This window comes from Vanellus vanellus, assembly GCF_965231255.1.
Source record: "Vanellus vanellus genome assembly, chromosome: 28".
Classification (NCBI taxonomy): domain Eukaryota; kingdom Metazoa; phylum Chordata; class Aves; order Charadriiformes; family Charadriidae; genus Vanellus; species Vanellus vanellus.
In genome coordinates this window covers 499,930-521,141 of record NC_138933.1, presented here as the reverse complement: position 1 = coordinate 521,141, position 21,212 = coordinate 499,930, and the positions used below count along the sequence as shown (strand labels likewise).

The window sequence follows — 21,212 nt, the reverse complement described above, 5'->3', positions numbered from 1 at the left end:
TTTTAATTTTTTTTTTTTATTTTTTTTATTTTTTGGAGGGAGGAGAGAAGGGGGAGATTCACACCCTCCCACCCCACATCTGGGGTCCGGTGTGTTCTCTGGGGGGGGGGGGAAGCTACACGTTAAAACGAGGAGGGTTTTGCCCCAAAACTCAAGGGTTTGGGAGAAGCATCCTGAATCGCAGCCATTCTGCTCCCACCCCTCCTTTTAGGGGGCACCAGTTCTGCCCCCCAAATATTTGGAGGATCCCCCCCCCCAAAAAAAAAAGGGTGAAGCGAATTCCGCCACACCCCCCCCCCCCCAGCCCAACCTTCATACGAGACATCAGAGAATCCCCAGGACAAAAAAACAGCTCCGGGGCTGGGAAAAACCCCAATATTGGGGTACCAGGACCCCCCCCCAAACCCTTCCTGGGTTGGGGGAGGGGGGGGTGGCTTCTGTCACACACCCCCCCCCCCAAAAATAGGGCATAAAGCTGCGGGTGCCTGTGCCAAGGCGGGGGGGGGGGGCACTGGCAGACTCGCGCCCCCGCTAATGAGAGCCGCGATTATCCCAAATTAATGAGGGCTGGAAAGAGGCCGGCGACGTTTGGGGGGGGGGGAAGCTGGAAGAGGGGGGGTGGGTCGAGGTGTCGCGGGGGGTCGGCGGAGATGGGGAAAACCATCCCGGCGCGGGAACGGCCGCCGGCCCTCGGCTTTGGGGCCGAACCCTGGAAGTTTGGGACAGGTGAGGCAAAAAGTGCTATTTTTATTAGGCGAATGGTGGATGCGGCCTCGATGACCCGTTATTGGGGTGCAAATAAAAAGTGGGGGTGGTGATGGGGTTTTTTTTGGGGGGGGGATGTCACCATCAGCCCCGTCACCCCGTGATGGTGATGCTCTGCCACCGCCATTCCTGCCCGTCCCCATCCCTGTCCCCCGACACCGGGGCCAAGCACCCTAAAAAAGGCAGAATAACGGCAAAACCCCACATTTGGGGGGGTTCAGGGCCCCCGAAGGCAGAGCCCAAGAGCAGCGGCGGCCGTGGGGGCCGGATCTGGCCCCGGCGGGGGCCGGTGGGTGTTTCGGGAGCTATAAATACCTCTCGGCCGCCGCCGCCGCCCGCACGAGGTTAAATAAACCGCCAGAAATAGAAACCCCAATTCCGGCCCCGGTTATCTCCCGCACCGCCGGATCCGGCCCTTGGGGGAGTCCGACCCCTCTCTGTGCCCGTCACCCCCTCCCCCCCGAATCGCCCATCTGACCCCCCACCCCCGGGTGGGTGTTTGGTGCTGTATCCCTGCAGGGGCTGGTTTGGGGGGGGCTGCTTGGGGTCACTGGCTGCTGGGGGGTCACACACATGTCCCCAACCTCCATCTCCTGGGGGCACCCCCCCCCCCAGCTGCTCAGAGCACCCTAAACCCCATTCCAGCTGCAACCCCCCCCCCGCTTTATCCATCCCGATCCCAAAATACCCATCCCAAACCCAAAAATATCCGTCCCAAACCTAAAATATCCATCCCAAACCCAAAATACCCATCCCAAACCCAAAGGGTGACCCCAAAATCCTTCCCCCCCCCCCAATCCCAGCAGCGCCGTCAGGGTACAACCCCCAGCTCCGGATCGGGGACCCCCACCCCAAAACCGCTCCGGCTCCCAGCCCCGAGGCAGAGGAGGGGGTTTCATCCCCTTTTTCCTCCCCGGATCAAGGGCCGGGGGGGGGGGCGAGGGGGGGAATAGTGAGGGATTCAGCATCCTTTGATGCTGGGTCTGTGTCTTGTCTCCGTCCGTCCGTCTGTCCCCCTCCCCCCCCCCCCCCCAAGAAAAAAAAAGGCCACCTATTTGGGGTGGCAGCGAGCCAGGGCCCCAAGCGGCGTCCTCCAGCCCGCACAAAGCCGCCCTCTGTGTCCCCGGCCAGAGGATGCCGGAAAAAAAAAAAAAAAAAAAAAAAAAGGAAAAAAAAAAAAAAAGGAAAGAAAAAAAAATATTAAATAAATCAGAAAAAAAAAAAAAAATCAACAAAACCCCAACCAACTTCCAACCCTAAAAGCAGCATTTCTTACGGGGGCCGGTTCGAGGGTCCCGCGGCTTGAACGGAGACCGGGCTCGGGGCAGGATGGGGCTGCAGGGGGGGTTTTGGGGTTTTTTTTTTTTTTTTTGGGGGGGGGGGGGGTGGTTAGGTTTTGGTTTTGATAGGGAGCGGAAAAAAAAGCAGCGGGGTCGCGCGGCCTAATGAGGGCCGGAGGGATTAGCGGGGTGTTGGGGGGGATTTGTGGGGGGACCCCTGGCTGGGCGGCGGGGGCGGGCGGGGGGCGGCGGGGGGCCAGGGCTGGGCAGCGCCCGTCGTTAGGAGAAATTACGATCAGGAGTGTCATGGAGTGTGCACACCACCCCCACCCCCCATTTTGGCCAGTTTGGGGACCAACAATTGCACTGTGGTGGCATCTGGGGGGGGGGAGGGACACGGACACAGTGACATCTAGAGGGGCTGTGCCCCCCCCCCCAGCTGTTGGCAGGTGGGGGGCAAGAGGGGAAACTGAGTCACGCAGTGGGGTGGGGGTCCTGCGGGCTGAGCCGGCATCGCTGGCCGGGCCGAATTCTGCATCCCGCCGGCTCCCAGCTGTGCGGTGCCCAGATGTGCGGGGGGGGGGGGGGATTGGGGGGTCCTGTGCTGCTGGGGATGGGGGGGCCTAAAGCGAACCCAGCGCCCCAGGAAATAAAAGAAGGGGGGGGGGGGGGCAAGAGGAACGTAGGGCTTAACCCCCCCCCAGGTCCCTAAATGCCAAGAATTGGACCCAAAGCGGATCTCCTCCCCCCACCCCAAGCCTTGAGCACCCCCACATTAGGGGGGAACACCCCAAAACCACCCAGAACTCAGGTGGAAACTCCTCCCTGGCTGCTTTCGGGGCTTATGGTCCAACGCACCCCCCGAGGCATCTACCCCGGGTTTGGGGGCATCTACCCCGGGTTTTGGGGTACACAGGGCCCAAGGAAGCCCCTCCGCCCCCCTCCACCCCGGCACAAGGGCGGCTGTGTCCGCACATGCCGTAAATCTGGGACTCGGCTTTATAGGAACTCGCCTAATTATTTTGCCGGAGCGCCGGCAGCGAGGCGGCCGGGCCGGACAAAGTTTACCCAACAATGCGGATGCCAATCGCAACACGCGGCCGCTCGCTGCAGCCCACAAAGGGCATTTTTGTCCCCAAACGGCTTTTTTTCACCCCCCCCCCCCCAGCAGTTGGGATGGATTCAGCATCGAGGGGGTGGGAGACGGACTGACACTTGGCACCGTGTCACCTTCTGCGCCTGAGAGGGCTCGGGGGGATGTGCTTTGGGATTGGGGGGGGGGGATGCCTGGGGGGGGGTGGTGAGGAGCTCCTGGGGATGGGGAGACCTCCGGGAGACGGGGCCTGTGCCCTCCACAGTGGGACATCGAGCAGCGCCACCAGCGCCGTCCCTCAATCGACATGGACATTGAGCTACTCCAGGCATGGCCGTTGGGCAGATGGTGTCACCCAAACCCATCCCTATGAGGGACCTCCCGGTGTCAGGACCTCCAGTCTGGGTCCTGCCCTTTGCTCAAGGGACTTGGGGATCAGTAGCCCCCAAAATCGCTGCAGCCAGAGCGTCCAGCCTGATCCTACGCTTCGCCCATGGTGGGAACGCAACCGAAGCAAGAGCAGCTCCACTCGGGCTCTGGAAGCCAGACCTCCCCCATCATCACCAGTGCCTGCACGGAACCCCACGGCTCAGGGACCCATCTTCCACGGAGAGAAGCTCCTCCAGCCTGGAAGGTGAGGACCAGGCTGGGAAGCCCAGAGAAAGGTGGCCCGGTGGCCCAGTGGCCCAAGAGAAGGTCCATCCTCGCTCTACACCGAGAGCCGGAGATCACCATCACGGAGCAGGGAGCCAGCAGGGCTCCACCGAGACGCCGTATCGAGATGACCCCAACCGTCTCCTGGCACCGGGTCCACTCCCCGTCTGAGTCCACCTGGTCCAGGTCAATATTGGAGCCGCTCGGCGCCGGCCAGAGGCAAAGCTGGAACCTGCTGTGGAAACCAGCGGGGCCAGCGCGGGGTGCGGGGATGTCCCGCCAAACCCACCTGCAGGGGGGAGCCGGGAAAAAGGGACAACTGGGAATTTTCAGCAGCTACAAGTCTTGTTTTCCTCCTTTTTGGGAGCCAGAGGGATGCTACGGAGGGGAGGGAAGGGTGGAGAAGGGTCCCTGGGGCAGAAGGGATCACCTCACCTGGGGGAGAAAAGAAACAAACCCCATTCTTTTTGGCAAAAATCTGCAAAGGTTTTTGGCCGGGGTATTGGCAGAGGCACACCACGCTCTCGCGTGGGAGCGCATCGTGGAGCATCGCTCCGAAATTCCCCAGCAGCGTGCGAAGCACCGGCTCTCCGCCCCGCAGTCCCGCTCCTCGCAAGATTTTGCGAGAAGCCCCCAGCGAAGGCAGACGGACGGACGGAGACCCGGGGAGACGCAAATCCCACCGTGAGGGCTGCTGGAGGCAGCCGAGCTATAAAAGCTCGTTAGCGCAGAGAGCGGGGCAGGTAATTCCCGACTTCGAGGCACAGCTCTGGGAGCAGATGAATGGCGCATTGAGCCCCGGGGTGGGAGACAGCGACGCGGGTATTTACAGAAGCCACGTGTGTGTTTGTGAGGAATGTCAGAGACGCCAATAACTGCCTCTTTGGAAATCTCGGAGAGAAAAAAAAAAAAAAAAAAAAAAAAAAAAATCTTGCTCATGTCTAGGAATAAGGATACAGGAAGGAGGAAAAAGTCAATATGACCTGAAAATCCCCAGACTGGGACGGCCGGGCAGGCTGGGCAATATGATTTATTCTATTAATAAGCCAGATAGAAGGGCAGGAATAAATGCTGAATGCATTTTTGGTGGCCGCAGAGGGCTGGGAGCCGCGCGGCCGGGGCGGGGGTGTGAGCCTCTTCGGGGCACTGGCGCAGGCGAGGCACAAACCGCCTTTGACGGGGCCCATTTTTTCCCTGGGTTTTTTTTTGGGAGCGAGGAGCCAAGGAAAACAAGGGACTTGTTGATTTGGTTGCTGGGACATGGTAAGGGGCTCTTTCAGCTCAGAACGACTGGCCGGAGTGGGACGGCGGGGGCTGGACGCTCCTTCCCGGGGGCGGGAAGGGACGAAGCCCTAAAGCAGGTTACTGGGACAGGATCCCCGTTCCCAACTCACCGCCTCCGGCTCCAGAAAGCAGCAAAAATCAAAAGGCGATAACACCCAGCGCGCGACTGCAAAGGCCTTTTAACTCCAGCTCGCAGCAGCTCTGGCTCCTTCCTCCGTCAAATCGGGCTAAAAGACCTCCGGATTGGGAGCGCCCGAGCCTGCTGAGCGCCTTTTATTTAACCAAGAGGGTGAATTACAGCGAGGGCTGTTCACGAAGGGTGACGACGCTCCGGCTCCCGCTGCAGCTTCCAGCTCGTTTTATCGAGCCGCGAATCACGACACGCGCGCGCAAAAAGAGAAAAGATACATTAGTTCGTCTTTTTTTTTTTTCCTCAGATCTTTACTTGCAGTAAAAGATAGAAAAAGGTAGTATATGAACTCGGTATAAAACACACAGAGGGGAGAGGGAAGGGTACAAACCAGCCTACAAAGAACACAACCTGGCGGGAGCAAGGCGAGGGGGGGGGGGGGGGATGAAAGGGAGAAATTTTGTACAAAACTACTGCTTACAGGTAGAGAAAAAACGTATAAAATATCCCTCCCTATCTGGAGACAAAAATACAAAAGTGGACATTATCTCATTCTTTACTTGTAGGTAAAAAGGTTCTGTACACAAGAGAAAAGGAGCAGGTTCAGCGCGGGGGAAGTTTGTCGAACGCTCGCCGCTTCCTCCCACGTCACACTTGAGAATAAATTAGAAAAAAAAAACAAAAAAACCAACAGTTGAAAGCATCAGCACAGCCCCATCCGCGAGCGACCAGGGAGCCCGGAGGAGTCAGGCGCTGGGGGTAAAATGTTCGGAAGCATCGGGGCATATCCCCCCCCCCCAAAAGAAAATAAAAATCCCTTTTTCGGTAAGGTTGAAGCGCTTCGGAATATTTTACCTCTTCCTCCCCCCCCTCTGCCACGGCCGATGGGGACGCAGCTCATCCTCAAGGCTGATCCGTTCTCCGAGACACCTTTGGAAGCACTTCGCGCCTTGCTGCCGGTGCTTTGCCTTCCGCCCCACCTTTGACCTTGCGGCAGCCTTTATCCCCGGGCAAAACATGTGCAAAATATCAGGGAGAGAGAAGAGCGATTCATTCCGCTCAGCCGGGGCCCTCCGCGCAAGGCCAAAGGCGGCAAGGAGCCGCAGCCCCAGCTCCTGCAAGGAGGCAAAACCAGGGCAGAGGGGAGGGGGGGAAAAAGAAACAACCCACCCTAAAAAAAAAAAAGAAAAGAAAACCCCAACGCACACGCAGACTTTGTTCGTTCGTCACCTGGGGAAAAACGTTTGGAAATATATACAGAACAATTCAAGGGTGTAGGGGCTCTACTCTCGTTTCGTACCTGAATTGCCGTGAACAGTTTGGATGCTAAAAGAACTGGGAGATCAATTCTCGGGGATGATAAAAAAGGATTCTGCAAAAAGCGGCGTTTAACAAAGATGTTACAGTCAGAGATGTCCCGGTGGCTCCTGACACCCTTAAGGGACACCTGACCTGTCACCAGCCCGGATCTCCGAAACCCACAGCCGGGCCGCCCTAAGCACGGAGGGTGCTGGGTTAGAATCTTTGGATTAGGGCAAAATGAGAAAACGCTGGCTTTGAGGACAGAGGGGAGAGAATACCGGAGCAGAGGATGCATCAAAAATATGTCAAAACTTCCCGACATCCCCCCCAAACTGCCTTTCGCCACCCCTGACTTAGAGCTCTCCCAGTGCGCAGAGCATCCAGAGCCACCTAAGTGCCTTCCCCTCCCCTCCCCAAAAACATCACGCCATCGGCCCAGCAAAGCTGGCAGCAAGAGCTGAAAAAAGCAAAAATACTTCAAAGCTCCTCAAATATCCGAAGCTGCGCCCCGCCCCTCCCCCAAGTCTCAGCACCTGAAATCGCTTGTAAAAAAATAGGTCTCGAAATACAAAAAAAAAAAAAAAAAAAAGAGAAAAAAAAGAAAAAAAAAAAAAAAAAAAAAAAGGCAAGTGTGCTTCTGAACATTTCTATTGCGCATTGGTCCGTGAATGGTGTTTTATCAAAAATACGATAACAAGAGTTCGCTCGCCGCGTCTTTGACTGACGCCCTGGGCAGGTCCGCGCCTGCCCCGGCTCAGGCTGCCGAGAGCAGAGCAGGGCAAATCCGGGCACTTCTGATACAATCTCATAAAGGAAGCGGCTTTTCGGCGCAACGTCATCATAAGAGCTTGCGATGAAGGATTTCCCAGGCCATTCGCTTGCGGAAATAGGGCATGTGTTGCTTTGGGCGGAGGGGAAAGAGAGAGAAGAGAAAGAAAACCGTACATCAGCGTGTCATTTAGCGAGCAGCCGCTCTCCCGGGCGCAGGTTTTTTTACGCGGCGCCTTTCTCGGGGGAAAATTTACTTTCCGGTTATTGAAAAGGGGGTAGCGGTTGAGATCTAGGTAATAACATAACTCTTGATGATATACTTTAATAATATTCACGCGTGGGTTATTCCGTGGAGGCTGACAATATTAAGTAACACCGAAATCCCCTGGGATTCGGGCTACAACGCCCCATTTTCATTACCGCTACGAGTGGGTTCCATTCCGGGTTTGTGAGCTTTTCCCAGCCACATCGGTGACGCGCTCCAGGGACCCGAGAAAGCCCGAGGGCGGCTTTAGAGGAAGAATTTTGCATGGTGTAAAGAACTGCCGCAGTGCCTCGCGTCAGCTCTGCTCCGAGGAGCAGCAGGACCATCCCCACGGGGGCTGGGGGCACTTCAAAGCCACCGAGAAGGAGGCAAAGGGGAAAAAAAAAATCAGAATATGGACCCACAAGCGCCACGTGCCAGTCTCTCCCCGAGCACGAGGGACACGCCGGGGTGGGCTTTACCTGCGTGAAGTTGATGGGTTTGTCTTTGGTAATGCAGTCGGCGTATTTGCAGGCGAACATCCCGCAGTCGCTGCCGTTCATCTGCTGCGGGATCTCCTTTAAGGAAAGGACACGAAACCAACTGTCATTTCCATAGGAGCCCATTCCCACTTTCCGGCTTCTAAGGATGATGAGGTCCAAGCAAGGGACCTCTCGCAAACAAGTCCTAACGAGGCAGGTCTCCACGGACGGGCGAACGTCAGCGCGAGTAAGGGGAGATGAAGACCAGAGGGTGGGCAGGAGGAATTGAGGCGGCACTGGGGCAGCCCCGGCTCAGGAAAGCCTCCCTAATTCCACGTAGGACGGGAATCTGCAGCAAAGCATCCCGCCACTGAAGATCTGGGATTTGTTCACCCCCTAGAGTCACCGGGAGAACGTGCCCGTCGGGAAAACCAGTCAGGAAAGGAGCATCGGGGCCAAGAAGAAAAGCAAGGACCAGGAGAGACCCCTTCCCCAAACCTACCTGACTCTTCTTACTCAGCAACGACCAGCCATTAGCGTCGAACTCTTTCCTTTTCTTGTCAAGACTTTCCTGTTTTAAGTATTGCCTGTAGGAATAAGAGAACAAAGAAAGCTTACTTTAGAGGAGCGGGGGAAACCAGCCAGTACACTGTATGTCAGTTTACCCACGATGTCCTCTGCCATGTTTGCAGAATTAATGCAAAATGGAAGTCCAATATTTTCGTCTCGGTATTGCCCATTTTAAAAAGGGCTCTATAGACCCGGGCTTTGAGGCAGTCAAAAGAAAGACCAAGCAGAACTTAAAAATTCATCCAAAAAAAGTACCTGCCAAGCAGAGAGTCAAAACCGCAAATAAACCAGCGAGAACAAACCTAATTCATCGGAGAGCGACTCAACGGCAGAGAAAAGCTCGGCAGCCACGGGGCTGCCACAACGGACTCCTGCCAGCGGAGCGTTGTACCCGAGGGGAGGCTGCAGAGCTGAACTCCGTCCTGTGAACTGGTTCTGCTCAGGTTTTGAGGATCTTACTCAGCATAAAGGTAGAGAGGAACAAATTTGTCACAACCTTAACAGCACCCCAGCAGCTCTGGAACAATCACCCCGAGGGTAAAGCGTCAAAAAAACACCGCGAAGCTCCTCTCCGGGCTGGTGGTGGGTTCAAGCACTGGCAGATGTTCTCCTGGAGCTCTTCTCCCAAGGTTTCCCTTTCTGATGTCTTACCACAGCAGAAGACAGATGGCAAATGCTCTCAAGGAGAGGGAAACTAGGGAAGATGACCCTGATTTTCTACATAAGGCCCAAGGCTTGGGGATGGAGAGGAAAAAGCCCTGGGAAGAGCCACACCACAGTCCCCTCCCAGATGCTTTTATAGGGACTGAGTCAAGTGGAGAGCACAAGCGGGAGAAGGAGCCAGCCGTGGCGGGGGTGGGATGTCAAATACCTTTCCCAAGCAGAGGGAGAAGAGCCACAGAACCAGTCCCATTTCAGTTCCCAGAACCAGAGAACAAGGAAAGCTCACGGGTATTGGCCCGTCTCCTCTACCCAAAGAGGCTTCCACCAGTTTGGCCTCAATTGTACCACTGGAAGAAGAGAAAAGTGTTGGGTTTTTTTTGCTGCCTCCTTGAAAAAGTTTAGAAACTCTACCAAGACCATGCCCAAAGCACACCTGTGCATTTTACTTTGCAGATATGAACCATTCCCTTCACTGGGAAGTATAGAAAAAGGAGCTCAGGAAGGACACAGACATAAAGGTGGACCAGAGGGAGCCCAAGGAGACGAGGTGATATGCCCAAGAAATTCTTAATGGCCCTAAATAAGCCCCTCTCTGTTGGCTGCCAGCGTCATTAAGTGACATTCAGCTTTGCAGACACCTTCTGCTCATCTTGATTACCAAAAGGACCAGGAAGATCTAGAGAAACCATCTCTCTCACGTTTGGCATCTTCTCAAAACAACCCGAGGAGCCTTCTCACTGTCGTGGCTGTGATCAGAAAGTTTGGAAAGGAAAAGCAGGGGATTAGATGCTGCTGGCTCGAACGGAGGGGTCAAGAGAGCGTCTGGCACAGAGAGGGAGGTGGGTTTGGCCGCCAACGCGGGGAGATGTGCCATCTTTCAGAAATCTGATCCACAAAGACTTGGCTAAATCACGTCTTGCTGTTAGTAAACGCCGAAACGCGATGGAAGAAGGTGGCGATGCGACCCGCAGGGATGATGTAGGGTCAAACTTGCTGCTTTGGTGCCAGTCAGAGGATTTTCTCTATCATAACTCCAAAGAACTACTCAAATAAAAACTCTCCCGGGCCCTAAGAGTCCCTGAAACACACAGGGGGCACAGTGACAGCAGAACAACCCAGCAGCCTCTGAACATGAAGCCAACCCCTTCCTAGTGATCGTACGTCTAGAAAACAACCAGGAAAAAGTTTTGCTGGATGTAGAAGTGTCAAAGAGGGGAGTTCTCCCTCCTGGCAAGCCCCCCCCGCCCCGACACCAGGTCAGGTCCAGACAAGCGTTTTCTATCAGCCTTCATTAGCTGGACACACACTCCCAGCCCAGTTCCCCAGCACAGGGTCTGCTGGCTGCCAGCGACCGCTGTAATTGCTCTTGGGAAGCTCTCAGCTTGGCTGCTTTGCCTCGGCTGCAGTTTGGACAAGACCAGATCAGCAGGGGGTGAATCTCAGGAAAAGAAAAAAAAAAAAAAAAAACAAAACAACAAAAAAAAAATCCCCTTTCACTGAGCACGAGAAGTCTCCATAGCTCATCTCCAAATATAAAACCTAATGGATGGAGAAGAAACTCCTTGCGACGAGTTCAAAATCAGGGTGAGCAGAGCCTCCAGTACGGTGGCTGGAGGAAGGGAGCCGACTATCTGCACCACAACACAAACGTGGTGAAAACATTTAATTAATTAAACAGCCTCGTTTCAATGGCAATGAAAAAAAAAAATCCTAGCAATTACTGCCTACTGCAGAACACACTTGAATCCTCAGCTAAAAAAAGAGCAGCAGCACACGGCCCACTCTGTTCTGCACATTAGAGACGGGGAGCGAAGCTGGGCAGATAAATAAAGGGATACATCACGCGAGGAACAGGGATGAGCCTCCAAGCAACGTCTCCACGTGGAGCGGGTCTGCACATACGGAGCGGGGGCGGAGAGAGGATCCGAGCGCGAGACTCGTCTGGCAGACAAGGAAGGAACCGGTGAAGTTTAAATGATGCCGGAGCTTCAGCGAATAAAGCGATCGGGTGGCTTCGGTGCGCCCAGTTTTATCTGTGACTACCCCAAGCCTGAGCTGTGATGCCGACACGCGCACAGCAGCCAGGAAATTTTAAGTTGTTTTCTAGAAGAGCGAGGAAATAACCCACTAAACGCAGTTCACATTAACTGTGACCATCACCTCTGTGGTTCCCTAAAAGCAGCCTCCAGCAATCTGGCCTGCGCCCGGAGAGCAGCGACCATCAGACATGTCCTGTAAGAAATACAGCACCGGTCCTGCCTAGGCAACAGCCAGAACCACCTTTTAGGAGGAGACTGAAAGAAAATGCTTTAACTTAAAATCATGAGACAACTCGGGAGGCAGAACTTAATTGATGAACTTTGTCAGGACCTCAAGGAGAAAAAGCCCGACACCGAATTATGAGGCATAATTACACGCTAAATCAAACCCCAACGTGTCTGAGATGCCCCATCAAATACTGCAGGCTTTTAACCTCGGTTTCCTAAATCTGAAAATGGATTTTTGCCCTCTACAGTGCTTACACACACAAAACCCTGACCAGGTGCCTCAGGGAACTGTTGAAATCAACTCCACAGCATACCGCTAAATGTCTGAAAGCCTTCAACTAAAGGGCACGTAAAGGTAAGCATTTCAAGCGCTGCTGCTAGCAGGAGATAAGAAGATTTTATGGGCATGAGTTGCTTTGTGCACTCTATCCCCTAAGCTTTCCTCCAGCCTCGGTGCACTAGAATCAAGTTTTTAACTAATTTTAACAGGTTGGTTTATGTCCGCTCCAAAACACAGACCCTTCCAGCAGAGCTGAGACACCGAGCACCCTGTTTCCCAAAGAGAAACCCCCCAAAACCAGAAGCAGCTTTCTTAAAAATCCGAGAAACAGATAAAAATCAGAGAGACAGAGGATTTCTTAACATCCTCTCCAGGTCTCACCCCAACGTCCTGTGAAAGCCCAGCTGCTGAAACAAAGCACAGCAGCCACCACACCACGAACATCTCTGGTCCCTGCTCACCCCAAGCCTGGCCTGCGGCCCTCGTATTTAACCAGTTACCTTCCCTGTGCCTCAGTTTCCCTCCTCCGTAAAGTCTGGCTAACGGTACGACACTCACCACCTTTAGGAAGCTCTAAAGATTGAAAGCACGAAAGGGTCACTAACCATGAATAGGACCTCCGTCCCTTCTTCCCGGTGTGATCCTCCCACTGCATTCAACCAATAAAAGCCTCCTAAAAGGAAACAGAGGGAAAACAATTACGTCCAGGGCAACAGCGACCTGAAATCACGGCTCTCTACCGTTCACCCTGCGTGGCCGAAACACCTTGTATCCTCTGGTACTCTCTACTACCAGTTTGGGGACTTGCTCCCTCATCCCCGACCCCTAAAAGAAGCACGGGCAGGACTCCTGGGTCCCCCTCTCACTTCCCAGGTGCTTCATTTCACCAGACATCAGTGCTTTTTTCCTTGGAATCAAAGAAATTCGGGTTGAAAGGAACCGATTTCACCCAGACCATCCCTGCCCCGAGGCAGGCCAGCTCTGCTTGCACCGTTCTTAAACACAGAGGGAGAAGCCACACTGCAAAGCTAAGAGATGCTGCCCTGAGCCATTTCCTGCAATTTGCGACTCTTCCTTTCCCTTTCCTCCCTTTAGACCAACATCACAGAACAGCGCGGAAAAGGAAAACAGTGATTTTTTACAGTTATTTAAATGAACCCAGTGCACGCAGGCTGCAAAACACCTGAACTGGAAAACAAAGGTGCTAAATGGACTGGAAATGGCATTTGTCTGCTGTCTGTCTTTATCATTATTCACATTCCTTGACTGAATGAGTGACACCTCCACTGACATACTCAACCTCACGCCAGAAGACTCGGGATCAGATTCCCAAGTCAACGTCAGAGCGAAGCCGAGACAAGAAACAGAACTGACGGCCGACCCCGGGTCAACATCGGAGCGACAGAGGAGCTGGCGACTGCGTTTCGTAAATCATTTTGCAATCTGATTTGTCTCAAGCCTGACGTCCCTACGTGACTAGGGACCTTCAAAAAGAGGGTGGTTTTTCACCCCTAGCCCAGAGAGTAGCTCTTTTTTAATCACACTCCATTGAGGAGCAGCTTCCAAATATGGGAAAACAGTTCTGGGTTTCACACACAAGCACCTCTCTTCTACAAGAGCCCGGAGAGCAGGCAGCCAGCTCCGCTCCCTCCTGGAGCACCACTCCGGATGGGAAAGCTGAACTCTCCTCTGCAGTTTGAACCCAGGAATAACAACTTTCCCCCAGCTCTGGTTCGGAGGCATGGCATGGCCTGCAACGCCCTGCCAGAACTCCGTACGGAAGAGACTCGTGCAAAGCTTTATCCACAGCCTGATGGCAAGAGACACTCCTGCACCTAATGGATACCATCGCGCTCTCCAGAATCTGCCTCTCGAAACAGAAGGGCCGAGCCACCGAGCCGATGTGTGCCACAGGCAGGAGAAGCTCCCACCTGGAGGAAGGGGCCAGGAGATGGCATTTCTTCAAGCAGCTGCAGGACAAAGGAAGGACCCCTATCCCTCAGCATCCGAGAAAGCATTTTCCTCCTAAAGACGATGCCCAAGATGACTCTGTAAGCCTGATAAAGCCTGATGTCCTTAAAAGAACAGGTCTGACACCTGTCTATACCCACGAAGATAACAGCAGCCTGACTGAGATCTTCTGGGAAGAGGTGAGGACAGGGCATCATCACAGGACTCTCGCAGACCAGCTTTGTAACTGCGGACCACGTCAGCAACACGGGGTGAAACACGAAGCGTGAAAACCAGCACGTTCCTCTGCATCCTCCTTTCAGGACCCAGAGAGGGGATGTCCCCACGGAAGGGTGGTCACTTCCAGAGCAAGATAAGAAGCTGTCTGGTTTTTAACAGGCACAACTCAAACGAGTGTTACTCACAACAGTATCCTGCAGGCTTCGCTGTTTATTCCACCCATGGAGTCATAATAGGTGATGGTTTTTTTCCTGAAGTCTACCACCTACACAAAGAGAGATTCGTTAATAACGTGCAACACAAGGAGCTCAGCTCTTTGCCAGGACAGAGGCTCTACCGACCGAAAGAAGCCAGTTTACACCGTTTCACAGCAGAGAAGGACTTCAGAGGACTTCTACCATCCTCACTACAGCCCTTCCCAAAATCCCCCCTTGCTGCTGTGTTCTTTAACCACTTGAATCTCTAAATCGGGTAAAACACAAGAGCACTCTGTTACCCTTATCGTTAAAGCCGCAGACAGATAGGTTTACGGAGGCTTTGCTCCCCCTGACTTGTACGTTCTCAGCAGTTCAAGACACGCGTCCCCCAGGTGTTTTTTCGGGGCCCCCATGCCCCATTTCCACCCCACCGCCCACCCATGCGAGCGCCGCCTTTCGGGGCAGCTTCACAACCCTCTGAGGGGGTTTGAGCCACAGAGGCTGACACAGGCTTAAAAGCCACGCGGGATCTGTTACGGGAGAGGTGCCACAGCCAACAGAAGGGACAGAACAAAGCAGAGGCAGAGAAAGCTGTGTGGTATCGGTCATCTAAACCTCTCTAAAACAATCCCGTGGCAACGTCTCTAAAGACGAGTTTGTGGGAACGTGGAAACGAGATCTTTCTCCGGAGAATAAGGTACCCTAACGTGACCTTCAGAGCTGTCTATTTTTTCTTTCAAGACTAGAAACACACCAAAAAAGTTGCAGCTATGTTTTTACTCGCTCTAGACTTTGATTTTAAGCACAAACACAAATTTTCCCCCCATGCAAACACCTGACAACTGCATCACTCTAAAGCCACCCCATTTTAGCCTTAGCCAGGTGGGTTTATAGGACGACCAGCTCCAGCTACGCTCTCCTGTGAACAACTAAAGCACTCACTGCCAGGCACCAGTGCACTCCCAGATGAATAGGCACCAAGAGGAGATCCACAGAGAAGATATCCACTTTTTTAGTCCACCGTTTCACGGCTTGGTACCCCGCCGTTTTTAATTTGGTAAAGAAGAAAGTATTGAACGCATGAACCGCCGGCAAACCCTTCTCTTTGCTTCGCTCCATCAGCAAATTCATGTAGAAATTAATTATCTGGAGGGGGGAAAAAAAAAAAAAGCATTCAGGACATGTTAAGTGTTGCAACATCTGCATAAGGTGCTCTGCCCCTGTGCAAACTTAGGTAAGGAATTGGTTTTCCCTCCACCCGTCCCTCTGAAGACCTGTCCCTGGAGGGATTTACAACAGCTCAACAGCCTTAAAACCTTCAAAAATTCAGAATGCAATCTTCTATAGTTAAGATTTTTTTTTTTTTTTTTTTTCTTTGCCCCGATCATGCCCATGGTCAGTCCCACTCCTCCCAATATTATTTCTTCAAACGCCTGGTCTAACACATGGCTTTCTCCATAGATTAACTGTTCCGACTTCTCTCAGCACAGAGAAGGCAGACACGTTTGCTCGCTTTAACCTACTTCAAACTGCCAAAGAAACAGCCCAAGGTAGACTCCTCACCTCATCGTTGAGCCAGTTCAGATTATTGAGGGTCTGAATGTCTTTCCGAGTGATCGTTAACCGAAAAGCTTCACTCAGGACCTCATCCTGGTTCCCACCTCGGAATACGTTCTTTATTTCCTTTTCCATTTCCTACAGGGAGGACACAGACAGCACGGGAAGGGAGAGTCCCTGCTATTCCCATCACGAAGGCTGGACTCAAACCCAGGTTTATTCTTTGCTCCCCAAAGGATAAACTTGCTCCCAAACGTGCACGGCAAAAGGAAACAGCTATCTGTTGCTGCACGTGGATCTCCAAATTTAGAGCTTTTATGCACACAGGCGTCTGTTTGCATACACTAGACCCAAGCAGATTTACCTCGGTGATTTCAGGGAACTCCTCTTCGCCATCAGCTGACTTAGCATCCTCCTTCTCTTCCGGCACTACCGTGACCGGGATCTCCTTTTCGAGAGGTACTCGAAGATTTAAATCCACCAGATCCTGCACCGAGTGTTCCTGTTCCTGCAACCGCTGAAGAGGAGACCTTCAGATTAGGTGGGGTCCAAGGGAGTCACCGCTCCGGGGCTTGCGAGGGAGCTACGTGGGGCCAGTTGCTCCAGGAGACGCAGAAAGGGGCACGGAGGGGGAGCATTTATCCTGGCCACGACACTACCGAGAGCCCTGCCATGGGAAGGGGAAGACACCAGACCCCAAAGGAGTCCATTTTTGTCATTTTCCCATTTCCAATTTGCTTTCTACTCTGTGGTTTGACATTTGGACTTGTAAAGACTGTTCTTTTAGCAACTCCTTGCCCTTACCTGGCTTTGCAGCTGTAAAGCCAACGCTTTTTGCTCTTCAATTTGCCGCCACCTCTCCCGAGCTCGTGAATCGTAGACGCTGGTCCTGAAAAGCACAGTTTACGTGAACAAATCAGCATTTTATTTCTACACGTGAACACTCATGAGAGAAAAACAGAGCAGAAAACATGTACTTACAGTTCTTTGATCCAGAGTTCTGCCTGGAAGAACGGGAGGCTAGAATGGGTGAAAAAGGACAGGTATAAGTGGGGTTCTTCACATGGAGAGTAAGTAATTGCCAGAAAAGTGATCTGTAAATATTAGCTGAGGACATCCTGATTGCCAGAGAAAGAAGAGCTATAGGCTGATCTGGCCAGCGACTTGCAGCCGGGTCTCAAGAAAGAGGTTTGATACATCACACTCAAGTTCCTGCAACTACAGCAAACTGGTCTCTCTTCACGAGAGAGACGAGGCTTTCTGAAAGCCACCGGTCACCTTTTGCTCCGCATTCTCGCCTCTCCATGGAATTAAAAAAGCAAATGGAACCCACCCCTTCTTCCAGACACCATTTTACAGCCTCTTACCTTGGTGCTGGCGTTCTGGAATCCTTTACCTTGAGCAAAATGACAGAGTCTGATCCTAAAAAGAGTAAAGTTTATGGAACGTTGTTATCCTCACAATTACAACCCACTTCCCCAAAGAAATCCAACTACAGAGGGGGAGGGAAAAAGTGGGTTTGCCACATACATTTAAGTTAATTGCCAGGTTGGGGGGGGGGCTTGGTTTTTGTTTGGTTTGGTTTTTGTTTACCTTCAGACTGCGTGTTAGATGCTGGTAGATTTTCTGGCTGATGCTGGGCTGTGGAGTTACTGGACTGAAAGACGCTGGAGGGATAGCTGGGGGGGGAGTAGAGCGACGGTTTGTGTGATGGCTGCTCCTGTGCTCTGAGGACGCTGGCTGCTGAAGTGGCTGGTGAGACACTGTGAGCTTCAAACAGCTTTGAGTTCTTGCTGGGAGTTTCTTTCACTATGGTTTTGCTGGAATTGGAACACCTGGACCTAGGAAAAACAGACAATAAGTTCCTAGCGGACACATGCAGTGCTGTCAGCTGGGGCAGAGCATTTTACATACTCACATGTGGAAGGGGAATAGCGAAGAGGGCTTGGACGTGGAAAATTGTTTTCCTGTGACCATCTGAAGCAACTGCCTGTAGACCTCTCGCTCTTCCTCTCGAACAGTCTGCAGGGAAATAATCAGATATGTCCGGCCAACACAATTTCAGCAAAGACACCGTGAATAATGAGCAGATACACATGGAAGTAGAGATTTTATGGGTGCGAGAACATCCAGGGGTCTTGTAGAGAGATCAGCCTTGATCAGACCAACCGCAGTTGAAGTCTGAACGCGAGCAGAGCTGAAGCCAGCTTCTGCCTGGGAGAAGGAGCGAATCCAGAGCCAGACAGTTGGTTAGAGCCGCCTCAAGCGCTTTGTGATGCTCAGAAGATATCTCCCCACCCACCAAAAGGTCTCCCAGCCTTTTCTTTACCTCTTCCGCCGTGCTGATGAACCGCCGGGGGGTTTTCTTGGGGCTAAGCAGGCTGCGGCGACACGGCCCGCTCCAGGAAGGACTCTGAGCGGGTTTGATCGGAAAAGCTGACGCATGACAATGGTGGTTTGATTTTCCTACAAAACTGTTGGACGTCCCACTGCAAGGAGAGAAAGAAACACTTTTATTGGATTTCCTGCTTGTCTCAGTCCGTAACCGCATCCTCCCCAGCCAAGAACCAGGTTATCCAATTGTGATCAAAAATTAGTATTTTATTCGCGTTTTAAGGACCGTCTCAGAGCTGAAGTCTGGCCCTCCATCAGCGCGATCTGAAACCATTCCTGAAGCCCGTGCGGCCAAGCCGATGCCACCAGGTGGCACTGCGAGGCCGAGGAGCCACCGCCTGAAAATCCCCCGCCAGACCTTCCCGCCAGATCCACCAGCTCCCGCTTCCATCCACGCACCACAAAATGGCTGAACCTGGAGACACCGCTCTCGGCGTTGGAATTTATCGATAAAAACAGCAGGTACCCCCCCTCGCCTTGCTTCTCCTCTCACCCACGCTGAGGCTTACCTAACAGCCCATGAAAAAAATACACACGGGTCGATTTGGCGTTTCTCCCGTTGAAATTAAATTTCCCTCTTTGCAAATAAACGTTGGATTTTCAGGAGAAATAAAGACCTGACCCGGTTTGGAAAGGTCTGAAGTAATGCGAGTTTATACCAGCTGCAAAAATAGCTCCTGCGCCCAGCACCGCCTGCACGAACCAGCACGTTTTCATCACAAAACGACAGTGTGTTATTTCTCCCCCAGTTTCCCTGTGGTGTAACAATGTTCCCATTCTCATCCCAGCACTCCTGATACACTCAAAACCCATCCGTTACACCACCAGCTCCCACGAGAGGCAGGTTACGCCATGCTCTGCCCTCTCAAAACCAGCACTTGTGCCCCTTACGAAGCAGCTTTGCCACAGGGAGGTTTATAAGCAGCAAAAGGCACCAACGGACACGGCCAAACTCGACCCATGTGACTACTTCCACCCTGAATTCACTCTGTATCGACACCGGCGATTTGTGTGGGTAAAACCCGCACCTGAAGCTCCCCCAGCTCTGCGCCAATGGTTTAACGTGAGGGGAACTGTACGCACCTGGGGTTTTTGCGAGCTTCAAGGTAAGAGCCTCGGCTCACCCTCGGCTTCTGCGGCACGGAGCCCAGAGGGGGAACCAAGCCCCTCCACTGCCCATTGGCGCTGGAGCCAAAGGCTCGAGGCTCCCCCGCTGCCCGGTAGCTCTCGGGGCAGGGGACTTCTGCAGGGGAGAAACACGGCAGCGGTCAATAAAGAGCCAGATCCTCCTCCCCAAACTGCTGCGGGGAGGGAACAGCCGAAAAACTGACACTTCAGGGCAGAAAACAATGTCTTACCTGGGCTGTAATTGAGAGCGCAGGATGCATTTCCAGCGGGGCAAGCAAAACTGCTGATCTTGTTGGGCAAAAACTGTGTGAAAAGATCAGAGCATTTATTAGAAGAAAGCACAAATCAATCAAACCCCAAGTGCAACTAAACTAGGGGGGGGATGGACACAACATGTTACAGCTCCTCCCCAGTCACATCGTTATAAATTAGTGATTACTGATACAGACTGGTGTAATAACACACCAGTGCTGGTCTGACAATGCAGCCAAAGTGTCACTCGCTCTCCTGTCCCCTCCTAAAATCCATTCTGCCAGGCGTGATGGCAGTTTTAACAAGGAGAGAAAAACCAAATGCTGTTTTCATTTTGTTATAGGGCAAAAATTATCAGCTTCACATCTACTCTCCCGACTCCTCCAGACGCGACTGCAGCGTCAAGATATGTGCACACACTTGCTGAGGCCGTAAGCTGAGCACACCCATGCGTGGGTTCACTGTCCACAGGCAGATTCCACGCACCATTTTAATTTTACACACCTGTCGGAAACTAACAGCGCAAGCGGGGCTCTTGCAGCGCAGAAGTGTTGGGCGTTACCAAGACGGGGCAGTCAAAACCCAGAAAGTCCTGGGCAACCTTGGCTGCATACCCAGCAACGTGGCCAGCAGGGCGAGGGAGAGGATTGTGCCCCTCTGCTCTGGGGAGACCCCCCCGCAGTGCTGCCTCCAGCTCGGGGGGTGCCAACAGCAGAAGGCCCTGGAGCTGTTGGAGTGGGGCCAGAGGAGGCCCCGGAGATGCTGGGAGGGCTGGAGCCCCTCTGCTTGGAGGACAGGCTGGGAGAGTTGGGGGGGGCAGCCTGGAGAAGAGAAGGCTCCGGGGAGGCCTCAGAGCCCCTTCCAGTGCCTAAAGGGGCTCCAGGAGAGTGGGGAAGGACTCTATCAGGGAGGAGAGCCATGGGATGAGAGGGAGCCGTTTTACACTGGAAGAGGGGAGATTTAAATAAGATATTGTGAAGAAATTGTTGCCTGTGCGGGTGGTGAGCCCCTGGCACAGGTTGCTTCGAGAAGCTGTGGCTGCCCCATCCCTGGAGGTGTTCAAGGCCCGGTTGGACGGGGCTGGGAGCAACCTGGGCTGGTGGGAGGTGTCCCTGCCCAGGGTGGGGGGCGAACTGGATGAGCTTTAAAGGTCTCTCCCAACCCAACCCTTTCTGGGGTTCTAACACTGCCCACAGGTCTCTCACCCGAGTCTGGGGACCGCTGCGCAGACAGACGCTGCCCACGGGCGCCTCTGCCCCCGGGGTGTCCCCAGGACGGGCAGAAGGGACCGAGAGAAGCCACCAGCCCCAAACCCACATCGTTCCCCCCCTCAGACCGCGACCGTGAGGGGGCAGAGCTCACTCGCCCGGTGTCTCCGGTGGCCCCGGCTCCGCACCTTGCTGTCGGGCTGGCAGAGCGGGTCCCGCGGGCCGGGAAAGGCCTTGAAGGCGGCGCCGTGGTTGGGCCGCGCCGCGTCCCGGGCCTCCATCCTCATGGGCTCCGCCGCCGCATCGGAAGAAGAGGAGCCGCCGTCAGCCCCCTCCCGGCGGCGGCGGAGGAGAAGTGGCGGAGTAGGCTCCGTCCCCGGGGGCCGGGCCGGCTCGGAGAGCGACGGGCGGCTCCGGTTTTGCCTCTAAAAATTAAAATAACGAGGAAAAAAAGGGGTCAGGGAAAGGCACGGCCCCGCCGGTCAGAGCCTGAGGCCGGCC

The 21,212-nt window shown here is 53.7% G+C and overlaps 1 protein-coding gene across 1 annotated transcript; it reads right to left on the bottom strand.

The window, feature by feature from the left end:
- Nucleotides 1-7,205: 7,205 nt before the first annotated feature.
- SENP1 (SUMO specific peptidase 1) lies at nucleotides 7,206-20,998 on the bottom strand (the record flags this gene model as incomplete). The annotated part of the gene is made up of 16 exons (XM_082496416.1): nucleotides 7,206-7,409; nucleotides 8,006-8,101; nucleotides 8,508-8,592; nucleotides 14,161-14,240; nucleotides 15,115-15,318; nucleotides 15,736-15,867; nucleotides 16,094-16,246; nucleotides 16,534-16,618; nucleotides 16,711-16,749; nucleotides 17,097-17,151; nucleotides 17,323-17,570; nucleotides 17,648-17,751; nucleotides 18,059-18,218; nucleotides 19,207-19,366; nucleotides 19,482-19,554; nucleotides 20,900-20,998. 16 exons carry the CDS (start codon nucleotides 20,996-20,998, stop codon nucleotides 7,347-7,349), a joined length of 1,836 nt encoding a protein of 611 aa, XP_082352542.1. The 3' UTR covers nucleotides 7,206-7,346.
- Nucleotides 20,999-21,212: the final 214 nt, after the last annotated feature.